The 13,459-nt window shown below is 44.6% G+C and overlaps 1 protein-coding gene across 9 annotated transcripts in view; it reads left to right on the top strand.

Annotated features, from left to right (window-relative positions):
• Window positions 1–1,110: 1,110 nt before the first annotated feature.
• The window catches only part of Map2k5 (mitogen activated protein kinase kinase 5), a 227,780-nt gene continuing 215,431 nt past the window's right edge, over window positions 1,111–13,459 (top strand). For 6 of the 9 annotated variants that reach the window (XM_017595501.3, XM_006243229.5, XM_039080955.2 and 3 more), the window contains exons 1-2: window positions 1,111–2,866; window positions 9,184–9,232. In XM_017595501.3, the coding sequence (XP_017450990.1) occupies window positions 2,732–2,866; window positions 9,184–9,232 (184 nt within the window). In that variant the 5' untranslated portion in view covers window positions 1,111–2,731. The remainder of the gene's footprint in view (window positions 2,867–9,183; window positions 9,233–13,459) is intronic. The other 3 variants (NM_017246.2, NM_001033987.1, XM_039080960.2) reach the window with 2 other exon arrangements.

Raw genomic sequence — 13,459 nt, 5'->3', positions numbered from 1 at the left:
TCTATACATCAGGAAGTGTGTGGGAAAAGGTAGGAAGTGAAGGTATTTTCTTCATGGCTGATAAGAAACAGAAAGGAGGGGGTTGGGGATTTAGCTCAGTGGTAAAGCACTTACTTGCCTAGGAAGCGCAAGGCCCTGGGTTCGGTCCCCAGCTCCGAAAAAAAGAACCAAAAAAAAAAAAAAAAGAAAAAAGAAAAAAAAGAAAGAAACAGAAAGGAGGAAGAAGGGCCCTTATCCCAATATGTCCTATAATATGCCCCCAATAAGCTAACTTACTTCCACTGGCCCAGTATCAGATTCTGTCGCCTCCTGGCAGTGCCACTAACTGACAAGGAGATTTGAGCACATGGAGGACATTTTCAATGCAAACTATAACCCTCTTCGAGTAGGACAAAAACAAGCATAGACCTTTGAGTACAGTTAAAGTGCTTTATGGCTACGAAACTACCTCAGCCAGGACTTGAGTGGCTAATTATGTCTACTGTTAAAAAGAAAATATTATGTGCAAAAGCTTTAAGATCATATACATATACCTTTAATTTGGATGGTGGTGTTTATTCTACTTGATAAAGAGATACTTTTGAAGAGGTTCTGTGAAACCTCTGCTCAAATCATAAAGTCTAAGATTTCATGTTATTTAAAGGTTTCAAAAATCTAAAATGTGATTATAGTTGCTCTGTAAATATTGGGGAAGCTTTGAGTCTGACATTCATACATTTAAAAAAGTGCTTCAGAATATATATGCAAATTTGGCAAATGGAGTTGGTTTTCCCTACGGTACCATGAATTTTAAAAAAGGCATTTTAACAAATCACAGGTTAATAGAAAATCTCTAGTTTTGTAGTCAATTTTCTCAAATAATAGAAGTAAAGTTTAGATTAAGAAGTACATAGGGAAATGAGTGAACAGTGTATTTTTCATCAGCACTAAAGAGCAGTGAGAAAGGGGCAGTTCCAACAGTACCTGGAGAATCTGAGTAAATGAATTTCTACCTAAGCTATCAAGGAATAATAACTAAAAGATGGTCATTTATCTCCCACAATGGCCTTTCAAATGCAACAGGAAAAAGTTCACGTAGAGGGAATTATGCAACAAATTTTGGTATTATACTGACAATGATCAACATTTAATTTTTCCTCCTCTTACATTAATCACATATGTGTTCATTCCAGGGACACTCGTCCCACCACCCCACGCACTGCGTTTATGCATAATCAGCCCCAAAAGGTAGAGATAATAGCGTAATTTAAATACATATAAAGGGCCTACCTACACGTTGTCATTTGTAAGCAATTCTTTTGTACAGACACATAGATCAACAGGATTATGCACTTTAAAATGTGAGGTAACGAGACATTTAAAAATAACCAAGGTTTACAGCTACTGCCCTGCTATCATTGACTGCATAAACACTGCAATTTAGCTGAAAATATATGGAACAGACCGGGTATTTTTGCAACGGTTGAATAAGATATTATGATGCCAGAAATACAGCTGTCCCCAGGCAGTTAAGCTCTCCATTGAGTTTCTTTACTATTGCTTTTGAGCAGGGGATTGCTTCGTACAGTAAGGTCACTGGTTGGGGTAAAGAACCTCATTGAAAAATTCATGCACACTTTGCTAATGTGGAAGAAAAATAGTGGTATTTTGGAACTGTTAATTGGAAGAAGGGACATAAAAACATGCTTGGTTTTTTGTTGTTGTTGTTGTTGTTGTTGTTTGTTTGTTTGTTTTAAATAAAAAGATCTTGCCTGTCTCTCGCCGATTTGATGCACAAACCACACCAACAGTAAAAGGTACACAATTTGACAAGCTGGAGCTGTCGTCTTGTCTTTCACCGTCTTTTCTGAAGCCACATACGCAAGATTAAACCTTAAATTGTTTTCCTGAGAGTCCCCAGCCATATAGCAGCATCTTCCTGAGTTTTCTAGCCGCCTTCACATCTACCTGGAGAGGTGGCAGTTAGCCAGTCCTAGCACGGGATCACTGCTCCGCCCCAAGCTGCCCTCTTCCAACATGGCGCCCCAGGAGGCGGGTCCCACTTGTCGGCTCCCCGGGTTCCGGCGCCATCGCGTTTTGGTTCCGGAGTAACAGCGGTCTAGCGGCCGCCTTCCTCCTCCTCCTCCTCCTCTCGCCGCCACCTTCGCCGCCGGGACGAGGGCCTCAGTCGGCCGATCCCGCACGCGCCGCACTCTCCGGTTCCGGCTGCGGCCTGGGACCCGCCCCCTGACCCCGCGGCCCTGAGCCCTCCTGCCTGGTGGAGGGCTGGCGGCACCGGTGCACCTCCGAAACAGCCCCGACCCAGCCCGCGGCGCCGGGCCACGCTCCCCTTGCCCACCGAGCCGCTCAGGAAGGCAGGACCCTAGTCGCTGTATCTGCCTTAAACCAGGCCGTTGCTCCGTTGTCTCCTCTTACTCACGAGGACTACAAAATACTTGTGGGTTCTGTTTTGTCCACTTTTGTAACTCCAGGACCTTCCGCTCTCTGCTAATTCCTCTTGGCCCATACCCCTTCCCCAGTGCATCCTCCCCCAGAGACACTCCATACGACCTGGGCCTGGTTCAGGGCCTGCAAGCTCCCTCCTGATCGCCCCTCTTCACTTCTCCCCACCTTCCTGCTCCCTATTTATCGCCTGTCTTCTGTCTATCATTCCCCTTGTCACTTCTTGGGGCTCCTAAGTAGGGGCCAGTCGGTACTCCTTGCCGCAGGATGTGAGACCCTTTAACCTGTAATGCTGTGGCTGGCCCTTGGCCCCTTTCGTGCCATGGAGAACCAGGTGCTGGTGATTCGGATCAAGATTCCAAATAGTGGCGCGGTGGACTGGACCGTGCACTCCGGGCCGCAGTTACTCTTCAGGGACGTGCTGGTGAGTGTTAATTTTAGTGGTCAAAATCCCAGTGTTGGGGATTATGGATCTGGATAGGTAGCATCTTGACCACTGGTGGCCTGAGCTGGCCTCTGGTGGAGTCAACTTACTTGTTTTAACCACAGTCTCGATTAATTGCATTCATTGAAAACAGTGTGCAGGACCCTGGGGAAATAAATGTATCCAGCTGAACCCCTGCCCTCAGGAAGCTCATAGCCTGGACTGGGACTTAACACACCAGTGCAAACAACTGGTATACAAAAAGTTTTAAATAGTTTCTTGTTTTTTTCTCAAGTATTTGGAAAGTATCCCTCCCCTAGTTCTAGCCCTGTCACTACTGAGTTTCCTGAACTTGTGACCTGCTGGAAAAGGGAAACCAGGGCAACTTTAATTTACAATGGTTAAGAAAACCTTAGATGCCATTGATTGAAAGACATAAATTTAACTATCAATATGGAAAAAAATGTTGCCTGTTAAAACTACAGCACATCAGCCTACGAACAAAACCACTCGTTTTGAGAGATGTTGAGTGTTCAGGGAAAATTTGCATCTTAGAATGAACAGTGCATTGCCTAGGAATACTTAGAATGTATTTCACACAAAATTATGAAGGTTAGTGTAGGTCAGCCCTTGAATTCATTATAATATATTTATCGTGTGTGTGTGTGAGTGTGTCTGTGTGTGTGAGTGTGTGTGTATGTATGTGTGTGTATATTTATGTGAGTGTGTGTATGTATGTGTGTGTGTGAGTGGGTGTGTGAGTGTATGAGTGTGAGTGCATGTATGTATGTGTGTATGTGTGTTTGTGTGTGAGTGTATGTATGTGTGTATGTCTATGTGTGAGTGTATGTGAGTGTGTGTATGTATGTGTGTGTATATTTATGTGAGTGTGTGTATGTATGTGTGTGTGTGAGTGGGTGTGTGAGTGTATGAGTGTGAGTGCATGTATGTATGTGTGTATGTGTGTTTGTGTGTGAGTGTGTGTATGTGTGTATGTCTATGTGTGAGTGTATGTGAGTGTGTGTATGTATGTGTGTGTATGTGTGTGTGAGTGTGTGTATGTGTGTGTGAGTGTATGTGTGTGTGTATGTGTGTGTATGTCTATGTGTGTGTGAGTGTGTGAGTATGTGTATGTATGTGTGTGTATGTGTATGTCTATGTGTGTGTGTGTGAGTGAGGTGTGTGTGTGTGTGTGTGTGTGTGTGTGTATGTGTGTGTGTGTCCTGAGTAGAGAGTAATAGGACCTTCCCAAGACTGTTGCTCCTGAGGTTGAGAGTCAATGCCTAAACTAGCTTCCTTACTTGATATGTGCTTATATGTGTGTGCGGATGTGTGTGCATCCATGTGGAAACCAGAGATCAACCTCAGGTATGCTCAGGTGCCATCCACCTTGTTGCTTTGAGACAGGGTTGGCTGGCCAGCAAGCCCTGGGCATTCACCAGTTTCAGCATCCCCAGTGTTAAGATGAGAAGCATGCCCTCATGCCTGGGCCACCTGTCAAGCCCCCACCTCCTGTTTTGTTTTTTTACATGGGTCTAAGGACCAGCCTCAGGTCCTCATACTTGCTTGGTAAACACTTTACCAATTGAGCCATCTCCCTGGCCTCCAAACTTACTTTTATTTCCTAGTTTCCCCATATACAGCAGTCCATGTGCCTCTTTCTAGTCAGCTGACATTACTGTACATGCAGAGGAACTCAGCGGCAGAGTTTGGTGTATTGGGAAGAATGTTTTAACATGTAGATGTGCAGTCTGATTACTCTAAGAGGACACTGAGTGGTGTCATTTTGTCGAGGAGGAAAACAATTTTTTTTTTACTGCCTTGTATTGCTAAAAAAGAAAATGTGGTATCTATACTTTCATTTTGAAAGCTGGATGCCAGTACCACGGAGGCCATGTGTGTGCCTAAGCCAAGCACGTGAGTGCTAGCAGCCTCCAGTCTTTGACACCCAGTGGCATCCCTTATCTGCAGCTGGTGCTCTTCATAACACGCACATTGCTGATTTCAGTTCCCCACAAGGCCACAGTCATCATTGCTGTTCTCAGGCCCATCTTGATTGGCCTGGCACCTGTGTCCTCTCTTGCCACACCCTCTTGAGCATTCTGTGTCCCAGGTATACAGGGTTATTGTCAGTTCCATCCAGGCGGTGCCTCCACTTTACCTTTTTCTTATCTATCTAGCTCTTACCCATCCTTCCATGGCAAGGCTCACTCTCCCGTTGTTAATGTTTGCCAGGTGGCTGCCGTGGCATGCCTATTCCATGCCTGTGGCAAAGCATGCATTCAGGGTGATTTGCCTGTCTATTCTTCTAGAAGGTAAACATCTGGAGGAGAAAAAGAGCTCTGTTTCTCTTGCTTCACAGAACCTGAGATTTGTTTATTGATGGGGCTCAACACAGAAGGAAGGGCCAGTGAGCGCTTGCTGTGTGATCCTGAACCTGACTGAGTTCAGTCTGTGGAACGTATAGTAGAACCAACTCCTGAACATTATCTTCTGATTTCCACACATGTGGCCATGGCGCGTGTGCATCCATGTTTACTGTTTATATGCATGCATATATCATAGATGAATGAACATTTTAAAAAGGAATGTAGTCTTTTTTTTTTTTTTTTTTCGGAGCTGGGAACTGAACCCAGGGCCTTGCGCTTGCTAGGCAAGCGCTCTACCACTGATCCAAATCCCCAACCCGGAACGTAGTCTTTTAAAGACCAGATGTGTGCGATTATATGCTGTGCAGATCCCTGGTTTCTTTTTTTGAGTCAGGGTGTCTGTCATGTTGATCAGTCTGATCTCGTTACCTGTTTTATGAAGGGAACCTGGAACACCTCATCCTCCTGCCTTCACTTCTTGAAGGCTGGGTGAGCACTAGGTGCTGAGTCAGGCAGTCTGAACTTTATTGCCAGTTGTGCCACCAGCTTGGCAAGTCAATATCTCCCTGAGCCTCCGCTTCAAGACTTGTGAAGATTAAGCACATAGAAAGTGCTCTATACATGTTGGTATATAATGTAAGGGACAGGACCTGGCCTTCTGCTTCCTGGGTACCCCCAGGAGGTCTCCAGCTTGTAGCCCCAGGAAGCATTCACACTCTCATCACTAGGGCTCAGGGCCAGGTGTCGGGACACTTTGCTCATAAGAGCGGCTGGAGCACATTTGTCCTGAAGGGCGGGAAAAGAACTTAGAACCAGTTCTGTCTGGTGCTGTCTCATGGCAAGTCTGGCAAGGTACCACCTAAGGTCTTTGTCATCAGTTCTCCCCTGTCACTCCATCTCTTCCATCAAGAAAAAAACAAAGCCCCATCAGCATCTCTGACTTGGAACCTTGAGCTGTAAGTATGGAACTTGGATGGGTCCTTTGTCTGCCCTGAGCCTTCTCTCGAATTTCCCTGTTTTCAGATGAGGAAGCTAAGTCGATGTGGAAGGGGAGGAGCCTTGAAGGGCTATGGAGCTAGGTTTGACCTCAGTCACTGAGTCCGAGGAATTGAGTGTCTGAGACCAGAGTCAGAGTCGAAGGTTCCAGTTGCTCCTTCTTCAAATGGCTGGAAGACCCGGTGCAAGCCACTCATCTTGTCCCCTCTGGACCTGTCTGTGGTCTCCAGGACCTAAATGTAGTCTGAAGAAAGGCAAAACCAAGCTAGAGACACTGGGCTCTCTGCGTTCCTTCAGCCTCCTTTCTCCTCATCCTTGGAGACTGTCTTCAGTTCCAGGGCTTGTGAGTAGGGTTGGATTCAGTAATGTGAGGTAGGGAATAGCCAGCTCTCCCTTTCTCTTTGCATCCTATCTTGAAGTCCCATTCTGGTTATTCCTAATTAGTGACATTTGTATCCAAACTGAACCAGTGGCTCTGCCTTCTGAGTATTCTTGTTGTGACAAGATTTCTAACAAAAGCCACTTAGGGAGGAGAGGTTTTATTTTCACTCACAGTTTGAAGGTTGGCGGGAGGCAGCTGGTCATATTGTATCTGCAGTCAGGAAGCACAGCATATGAAGGCTGCCAGCTCATGTCCATGGAATGATGCCACCCATGTTTAACATGTACCTTCTGCCTCAGTTAACGTAGTATGAAGCCCCCTTACAGACATGCCCAGAGGTTTGTCTCCTAAGTGATTCTCGGTCCTAGCTGACAGGCACCGTTAGCAACCACGGCGAACACTGCTTGCTACTGATGTCTTTTATTTGGCTCTTTTTGTTACTAGAAGTGCTTCCAGGCACCCATCTTATCTCAGAGACCAAATTACGGGCTTGCTGAAGTCAAGAGCCAGGTCTTGACCTGCACGTACTTACAAAGCTCCTGGCACACTATAGACATGGTTGTATTTCTCTTCTGTTATCTATTTTTCTGTCTTACCGAGAGGAAGAAAAAACATCAAGAAATGATCACTATCAAGATGTCAATTTAAATTTTCTTTTGAAAATTTTTCAGTTAAAAAAAATCTACGTTTTTTGAGGCTAGCAGAAATTCCCTTGGAAACAAGTACAGAATAAACTCGTAAAGGAAACTGGAATTTTACCACTTATCATGAAATGTACCCTGCTTTAAAATGGTCAGTGGAGAGGCCGGGGAGGCTGGGGAGGATGGGGAGGCAGTCCGAGTCTTCTGGCTAAGTTCAGGCTCCCGTCTTTTCCTCTGGATTGCCTGTACACTTAATTCTGTAGTCAGTTTATACAGGTAGCTCCCTGTTAAGAAATGCTCGTTACCTATGAATGTGTAGAAAGAATTTTCTAACTCTAAAATTTTTTTCTTGGGTTCCTCAAAGTAGATATGTCATCTTCTCAGACTAGAATCTGAGAAAGTGTCAGCTCTTTCTGGCTGATGTATGAGGGTTGCCCAGGGTAGTCATTCTCCCCAGCACATTTCCTATGCACGGATTTATTTTTTGAAAAAAAAAAAAAGTGCCAAGACGGTTATGCAAATTGGCACTGCAGCAAATGCTTCTGAAGAATTGCCTTTAGAAGGAAGTTGCAGCCTCCACTCTGTAAGTACCCTGCTTTGGAAGGGCTGCAGGCTCCCTGCTGAGAAGCACTGCCAGCCGGCTTTGTCAGCTGGCTGCCTGGTGCCAGTTCTGCCACAGCCTGGCCTGGGAGCGCCATCCACTCCTGAAGAGGAGAGAGGTCTGCAAGGCGTTCGCTGTGGGATTGGACATGACGGTGGACTCTTTCCCCAGAACTTAGGTGTTCTGGGCCTCTTACGTCAGCTGTTCCTGAAGACTAATTTTTTAGTATTTTCAATATTAGAGAATCATTTACATATTGATAGGCAGATGATATACACCTTCCAGGGCCCCCTCCCCCCAAATCAACTTATATCCCAGCATCTTTAAATACGTTTCCGTTGCTTAGGAGTAAAGGTTGATAAGAACTGTCTGATATTTTTCTTTATAGTATAGAATAGAGTTGATTTAAGGCATGGGAAGAAGAGTTAAGAAGGTAGTAGGGGCAGAGAAAGGCAGAGAGAGAGAAAGACAGAGAGAGAGGAAGAGGGAGAGGGAGAGGGGAGGGGAGGGAAGAGGAGAGGAGGGGACAGGAGAGGAGAGGAGAGGAGAGGAGGGGAGAGGAGGGGAGAGGAGAGGAGAGGAGAGGAGAGGAGAGGAGAGGAGAGGAGAGGAGAGGAGAGGAGAGGAGAGGAGAGGAGAGGAGAGGAGGCCGGCCATGAGCATGTGGAGAGAGGGGGAGACAGAATGGAGAGAGAATGGAGGCAGGAAGGCAAGAGCAAGAGAGGAGCAAAAGAGCAAGAGGATAAGAATGTCTTATCACCCTAGCTGCATATCATCATAGAAACTTGTTTGTTAAAACTACTACTGTGAGAGCAAGGTACCTTGTGGTCTTTACAGAGCAAGAACCACATTTACTGAGTGTCTCCAGTGTGCCAGGTCTTAAGCGTTTGTTTTTTACATCATTTTGGGTCCATTTTTTGAAAATAATCAGAATGAGGCTCAGAATGGTCAAGTAAATATTTTTCCCAGGTTGTATATCTAGTAGTAAAGACCCAAACTTAAGTCCCTCACCCCCACCTCATAGCCTCTAGTGCGTGTGTGTGTGTGTGTGTGTGTGTGTGTGTGTAAAATAGTATAGTGATGTGCACTGTTGAATTGAGAATAAAAGATGTCTTTAATACAGTATGAAGATTTTCTAATCTTTTTTTTTCTCCTTGGAATAGAGATTTAAACTTTCTGGGCTAAGTGTGATTTTAAGCTCATGTTTCTATAGTCTATGCTAGTGTTTGAAAAATCCTTCCCAGGTTCCCCTGTTTTCTGTTGGCCTTGCCACATGTTGGCAGTAAAGAAGATGGCTAATTGTGCTTCTTTATTCTTTCTTTGTTTAGGATGTGATAGGCCAGGTTCTGCCTGAAGCAACGACGACAGCCTTTGAATGTGAGTCTGGCTTGTGTACTCTCCTGGTTCTCTCTCTGTAGTGATATTTCACATGCTTTATGGGTTGCATTACTCTCAGAACTGACAAAAACAGGTTATTTATGATCATCATATGGCACATTTAAATATTTATAAATTAATGCAAGTTTAATGATGATACTGAACCGAGTAATATTTTCTTATTTAATCATATCTTGGGTGTGCATATCTCTACAATATAGCTTTAATTACCAGCATGACCTTTATCTGCTCTTCCTATTACTATAATAGTGCAGGCAAAATGAACCATGTAAACTACCTGTAGACGATGATTGTTGATTAAGAGGTGTTAATCCTTTAGTGCTTTAGGATATCGCAGCAGAGCAAAGCTCTCTTGAGCAGCGTGTGGAATGACTCTGTTTCATGGGGTTTGGCTGCCCCCATGCTAGATGAATCCTTCTGCTCTCCCTTGAACTGGCCTTTATGGACAAGGCCAGGGTGCGCTAGAAAACTGTATTTGACACAGGCCAGGTCACTGCAGGAGCACCTTTGGTGCTGGTTTAGAAGTAGTGTAAGGCCTCTGGTATTGAGAAGGGTAAAGGCAAGATCTGGAATTCTGTTCTTGCCATGGGCTGAGGTGATTGCTCAGTGGAGAAAATGGTTGTTGTGCCATTTTGAAAACCTGAGTTTCAGTTCCTAGAGCCTATGCAGAAGCTGAGCATAGCACCACACATTTGTGCTACTGTGGTAAGGTAGGAGATAGAGACAGAGGAGTCCAGACACTTGTGGGGCCAGGTAGCTAATGGAGACAGCAAACAACTAAAAGAGCCTGTCGCAAACAGGATAGAAGGTGATGACCAATGGCTGAGGCTGGGTCTGACCTCCATACATGTGTTAAGGTATGCACACCACACTCACACATAGGAACATGCCTGTGCATGCTCGCACACATACATACACATCATACATGTGGAAATAATTGTGATTTTTTCCCCCCACATGACAGTGCTTTTGTTCCTGTTTTAAAGATGATTACTGGTAGAGTGTACAGTAATAATGCAATACAGTGCTATGTCCTTGTCACTTAGTGACAGGTAAGCTGTGTGGCACTTTTGATTCTGCAGATCTCTCCTGGAAGCTGTCAAACAGAAACACTGAACCCCTTGAAGTGTAGTTCACGTGTTGAACTCCCTTGTTGAACTTGTGCATGGCAGGATTATTTTTAGGTAGTAAGAAACTAAATGTAAGCAAAATGCCTCTGCATGTTGACTAATAAACAGTAATGTGTCCCTGTTTTGAAGTCCATAGCAGCACCTAAACGAACAAGTTTGGAGCCCATCTGTTGATATGGAAAGAGATCAGGATTGATTTTTGAATGGATAATCCCATCTCATCAAGTCTAGCCCTCCTTACCCACCTCATATATTTACAGGGGGACAGGATCTACAGAGTGTCCATTGTAGTACTTTCTCCCCTAAGAAGTGGACATGGGCCTTGGGGACTGGGGATGAATAAGGACACTTTTCACTTGATATATGTCTCTATTGCTGGAATAGTGTTCAGTAATCTGAACTTGCTTTTAAAAGCTACAGTGAGTAGGATTATTACCTACTATTTTATTAATCGTACTAGGATCTCCATGCTATTGAAGACTATATATGTATGTGTGTGCACGTGCTACAAGCTCTATTTAGACTTCTTTCAGTAGCTACAGGGGGTTGGGGTTTCTGGAATAGTCTGAGAGTTAGCCTTTGGTGTTCATACTGCTGCTGGATGAGTTAATCCATTTCCTTTAGCTTTTACAAGATTCCTGTGAGGTGCTTTGAAGGACTGTTGTTGCCACTTCAGCCCAAGAAAGGGTATCTCTCAGAACTGAGCAGCTTGCTCACATGTATGTAACAAGACCTCTGGAGTGGATTCCAGAGCTTTCCAGAGTGTTTTCTCAACACTGTCCTGGATTCTTCTCAGAGTTACCCAGTTGAGGTGTGTCCTGACTGGCTTTCCTTAAGCCTGGCAAAGAGTTTATTTTTATTTTATTTTAATCTCTCTCTCTCTCTCTCTCTCTCTCTCTCTCTCTCTCTCTGTCTTTCTCTTTGTGCATGTATATGTACATGTGTGCATGTACTTATGTGCCCCCATCCCCAACTCAAGCACTTGTGGGAGTCAGAGGACAGCATTTTGGTGTCAGTCCTCTCCTTCCACACTGGGTTCCAGGGATCAAACTCAGGTCATCAGGCTTATACCCACAGGCCTAACTTTGTACTGTCTACTGCTCCGCTAGCTTCCAGGTTTAGCATACCTTACTAATAGTACTAATTGTTCTAATTGTCACTGATGGCTTACTCGGAGCCAGCCAGTGTACTAGATTCTTTCCGTAGATTCTTGCTGGGGCTTAATTTTTGCAGTGATTCTACAAAGTAGGAAAATTAGTCCTCTGAAGAAACTGGAACTTGAAGACCTGAAATGATTGCTCTTGGTGATAGCTAGAAGTGGCGGAGCCCAGACTCAAAACAACACAAACAGTGTTTATAAGAACATGGAAATCTCTGAAGCATAAGCAGAAAAAATGTTCAGATTTCGAGGTTTTGTTCTTTGATATCATGTTCTTGTGTGTTCTCCAGCAAGGATAATGATGCTATCTGGCTGTGTGCACGGGCTTTGCTCACCTGTTAGGTCAGGCTTCTCTCCCTTTCCACCTTCCTCCCTCCTTCTGCCCTTTCTCCTTTTCTCTACCCCCTCTTTCTGCCAAGTGCTAGGACTGCTGGCATTTGCCCTAACATCCAACTCTGGACTAGCTCTAGGTCAAATAGCAATTGTAACAGCAACAAAATATACACGGAGAGACAAAAATAATGACAGCCATTGGGTGTTTGTGGCTGGCTTATCATAACCTTAGGCTGGCTTTTCTCATGTCTGTTTTTAAGTAGCTTGATTGTCTGACCCAAAAATCTGAACCACTAAGTAGAACCAATATACAAGAAATAGTGAAGATTTGGTTTGTAGGCCAATTTGCTGGGAAGTCGGGAGCGTTTTGGTGGTTTGTGGATGAGTAGCCCTCAAATAAATACAACTTTATGAAAGGACCATTTAACACTGCAGCATGTATCCAGCCCTGACTCCTCACGTTGGAGAGATGGTTTGATAATTATAGAGCCGCACAGACAGTGCAGAGCTTAAAGCTCCAGCTTCTCATAGATGGGAAAAGAGCTGAGGGACCGGGAGCTGGGAGAGGTCGCTGACTGACAGATTTCCTTGGCCAGCTCTTAAGGGGTTTGCTTCTCAGCACTGTTCTCAGAGTGGGTGGGCTCCCCGCTTCTAGTTGCTTTGCCTCCCTCACTGGGCCAGCATGTCCTTTGTTCACGTGTTAGCACTGTCCCATGTCTGTTCAGATAGAAGTTGTGAAAGGTCATGACTTACAGCTCAATGGATACTGTCCTGAGCTTAGGATTGATTATCCATGCTATTGCCTGGACCTTGGATGGCTTTGCTTTGATAGAGATGTTGGGCCCCAATTCAGGTTGCCACACACATGAGAAGGAAGAGGTTCTACAGTTGTTGCTGTGTTCTCTCTGCTTTTCCTTTCTGACCTGGTGTTTCCAAGGGAGTTAGGGCTGCATGGGATAGAAGGGAGGGCCCTCTGGGCCACATTCTGCACAGGGACTGGTGGTCCTAAGCCCCTTTTTCCTTATTACCCTTGCGGATTCTTCTCCCACATATCTAGAGCACAAATGAGTATTATTTAGTTAATTTATTTTAAATTTTCACTCCGTGTGTGAGTGTGTGTGTGTGTGTGTGTGTGTGTGTGTGTGTGTGTAGAGGTCAGAGGACAACTTGTAGGATTCAGTTCTCTCCTATCGTGTGGGTTCCAGAGATCAAATTCAGGTCCTCAGCCTTGATGGCAAGTGCTGCAACTCACTGAGCCCGAGTGCTAACCCAAAAGTACCTACCAATACATACTGGGACTTTGTTTGTTTGTTTGGCTTTTTTTTTTTTAATGTAATGGTATATTACAAATTTTAAGTAGCATAGGAATAAAGCAAAAAGTTCTCATTTGCTTGCTTACTGTTAGTAATTTCATGAGTTCCTTACACATTGTGCTGCTGCTGCCCGCCCCGCCCTCACTGGCAGACATGAGACTTCTTGTGGGCATTAGTGTGCACGTGCCAACTTCGGCCTTTGGCTGCTGCTTACATTATTTAATATACTGGATGGACACGTAAGCTTTTAACCAGCTTTTTTTATTTATAT

Source organism: Rattus norvegicus, chromosome 8 (genome assembly GCF_036323735.1).
Source record: "Rattus norvegicus strain BN/NHsdMcwi chromosome 8, GRCr8, whole genome shotgun sequence".
Taxonomy (NCBI): Eukaryota; Metazoa; Chordata; class Mammalia; order Rodentia; family Muridae; genus Rattus; species Rattus norvegicus.
Note: the sequence above shows the minus strand (reverse complement) of the source record. Positions and strands in the feature narration are given on the sequence as shown.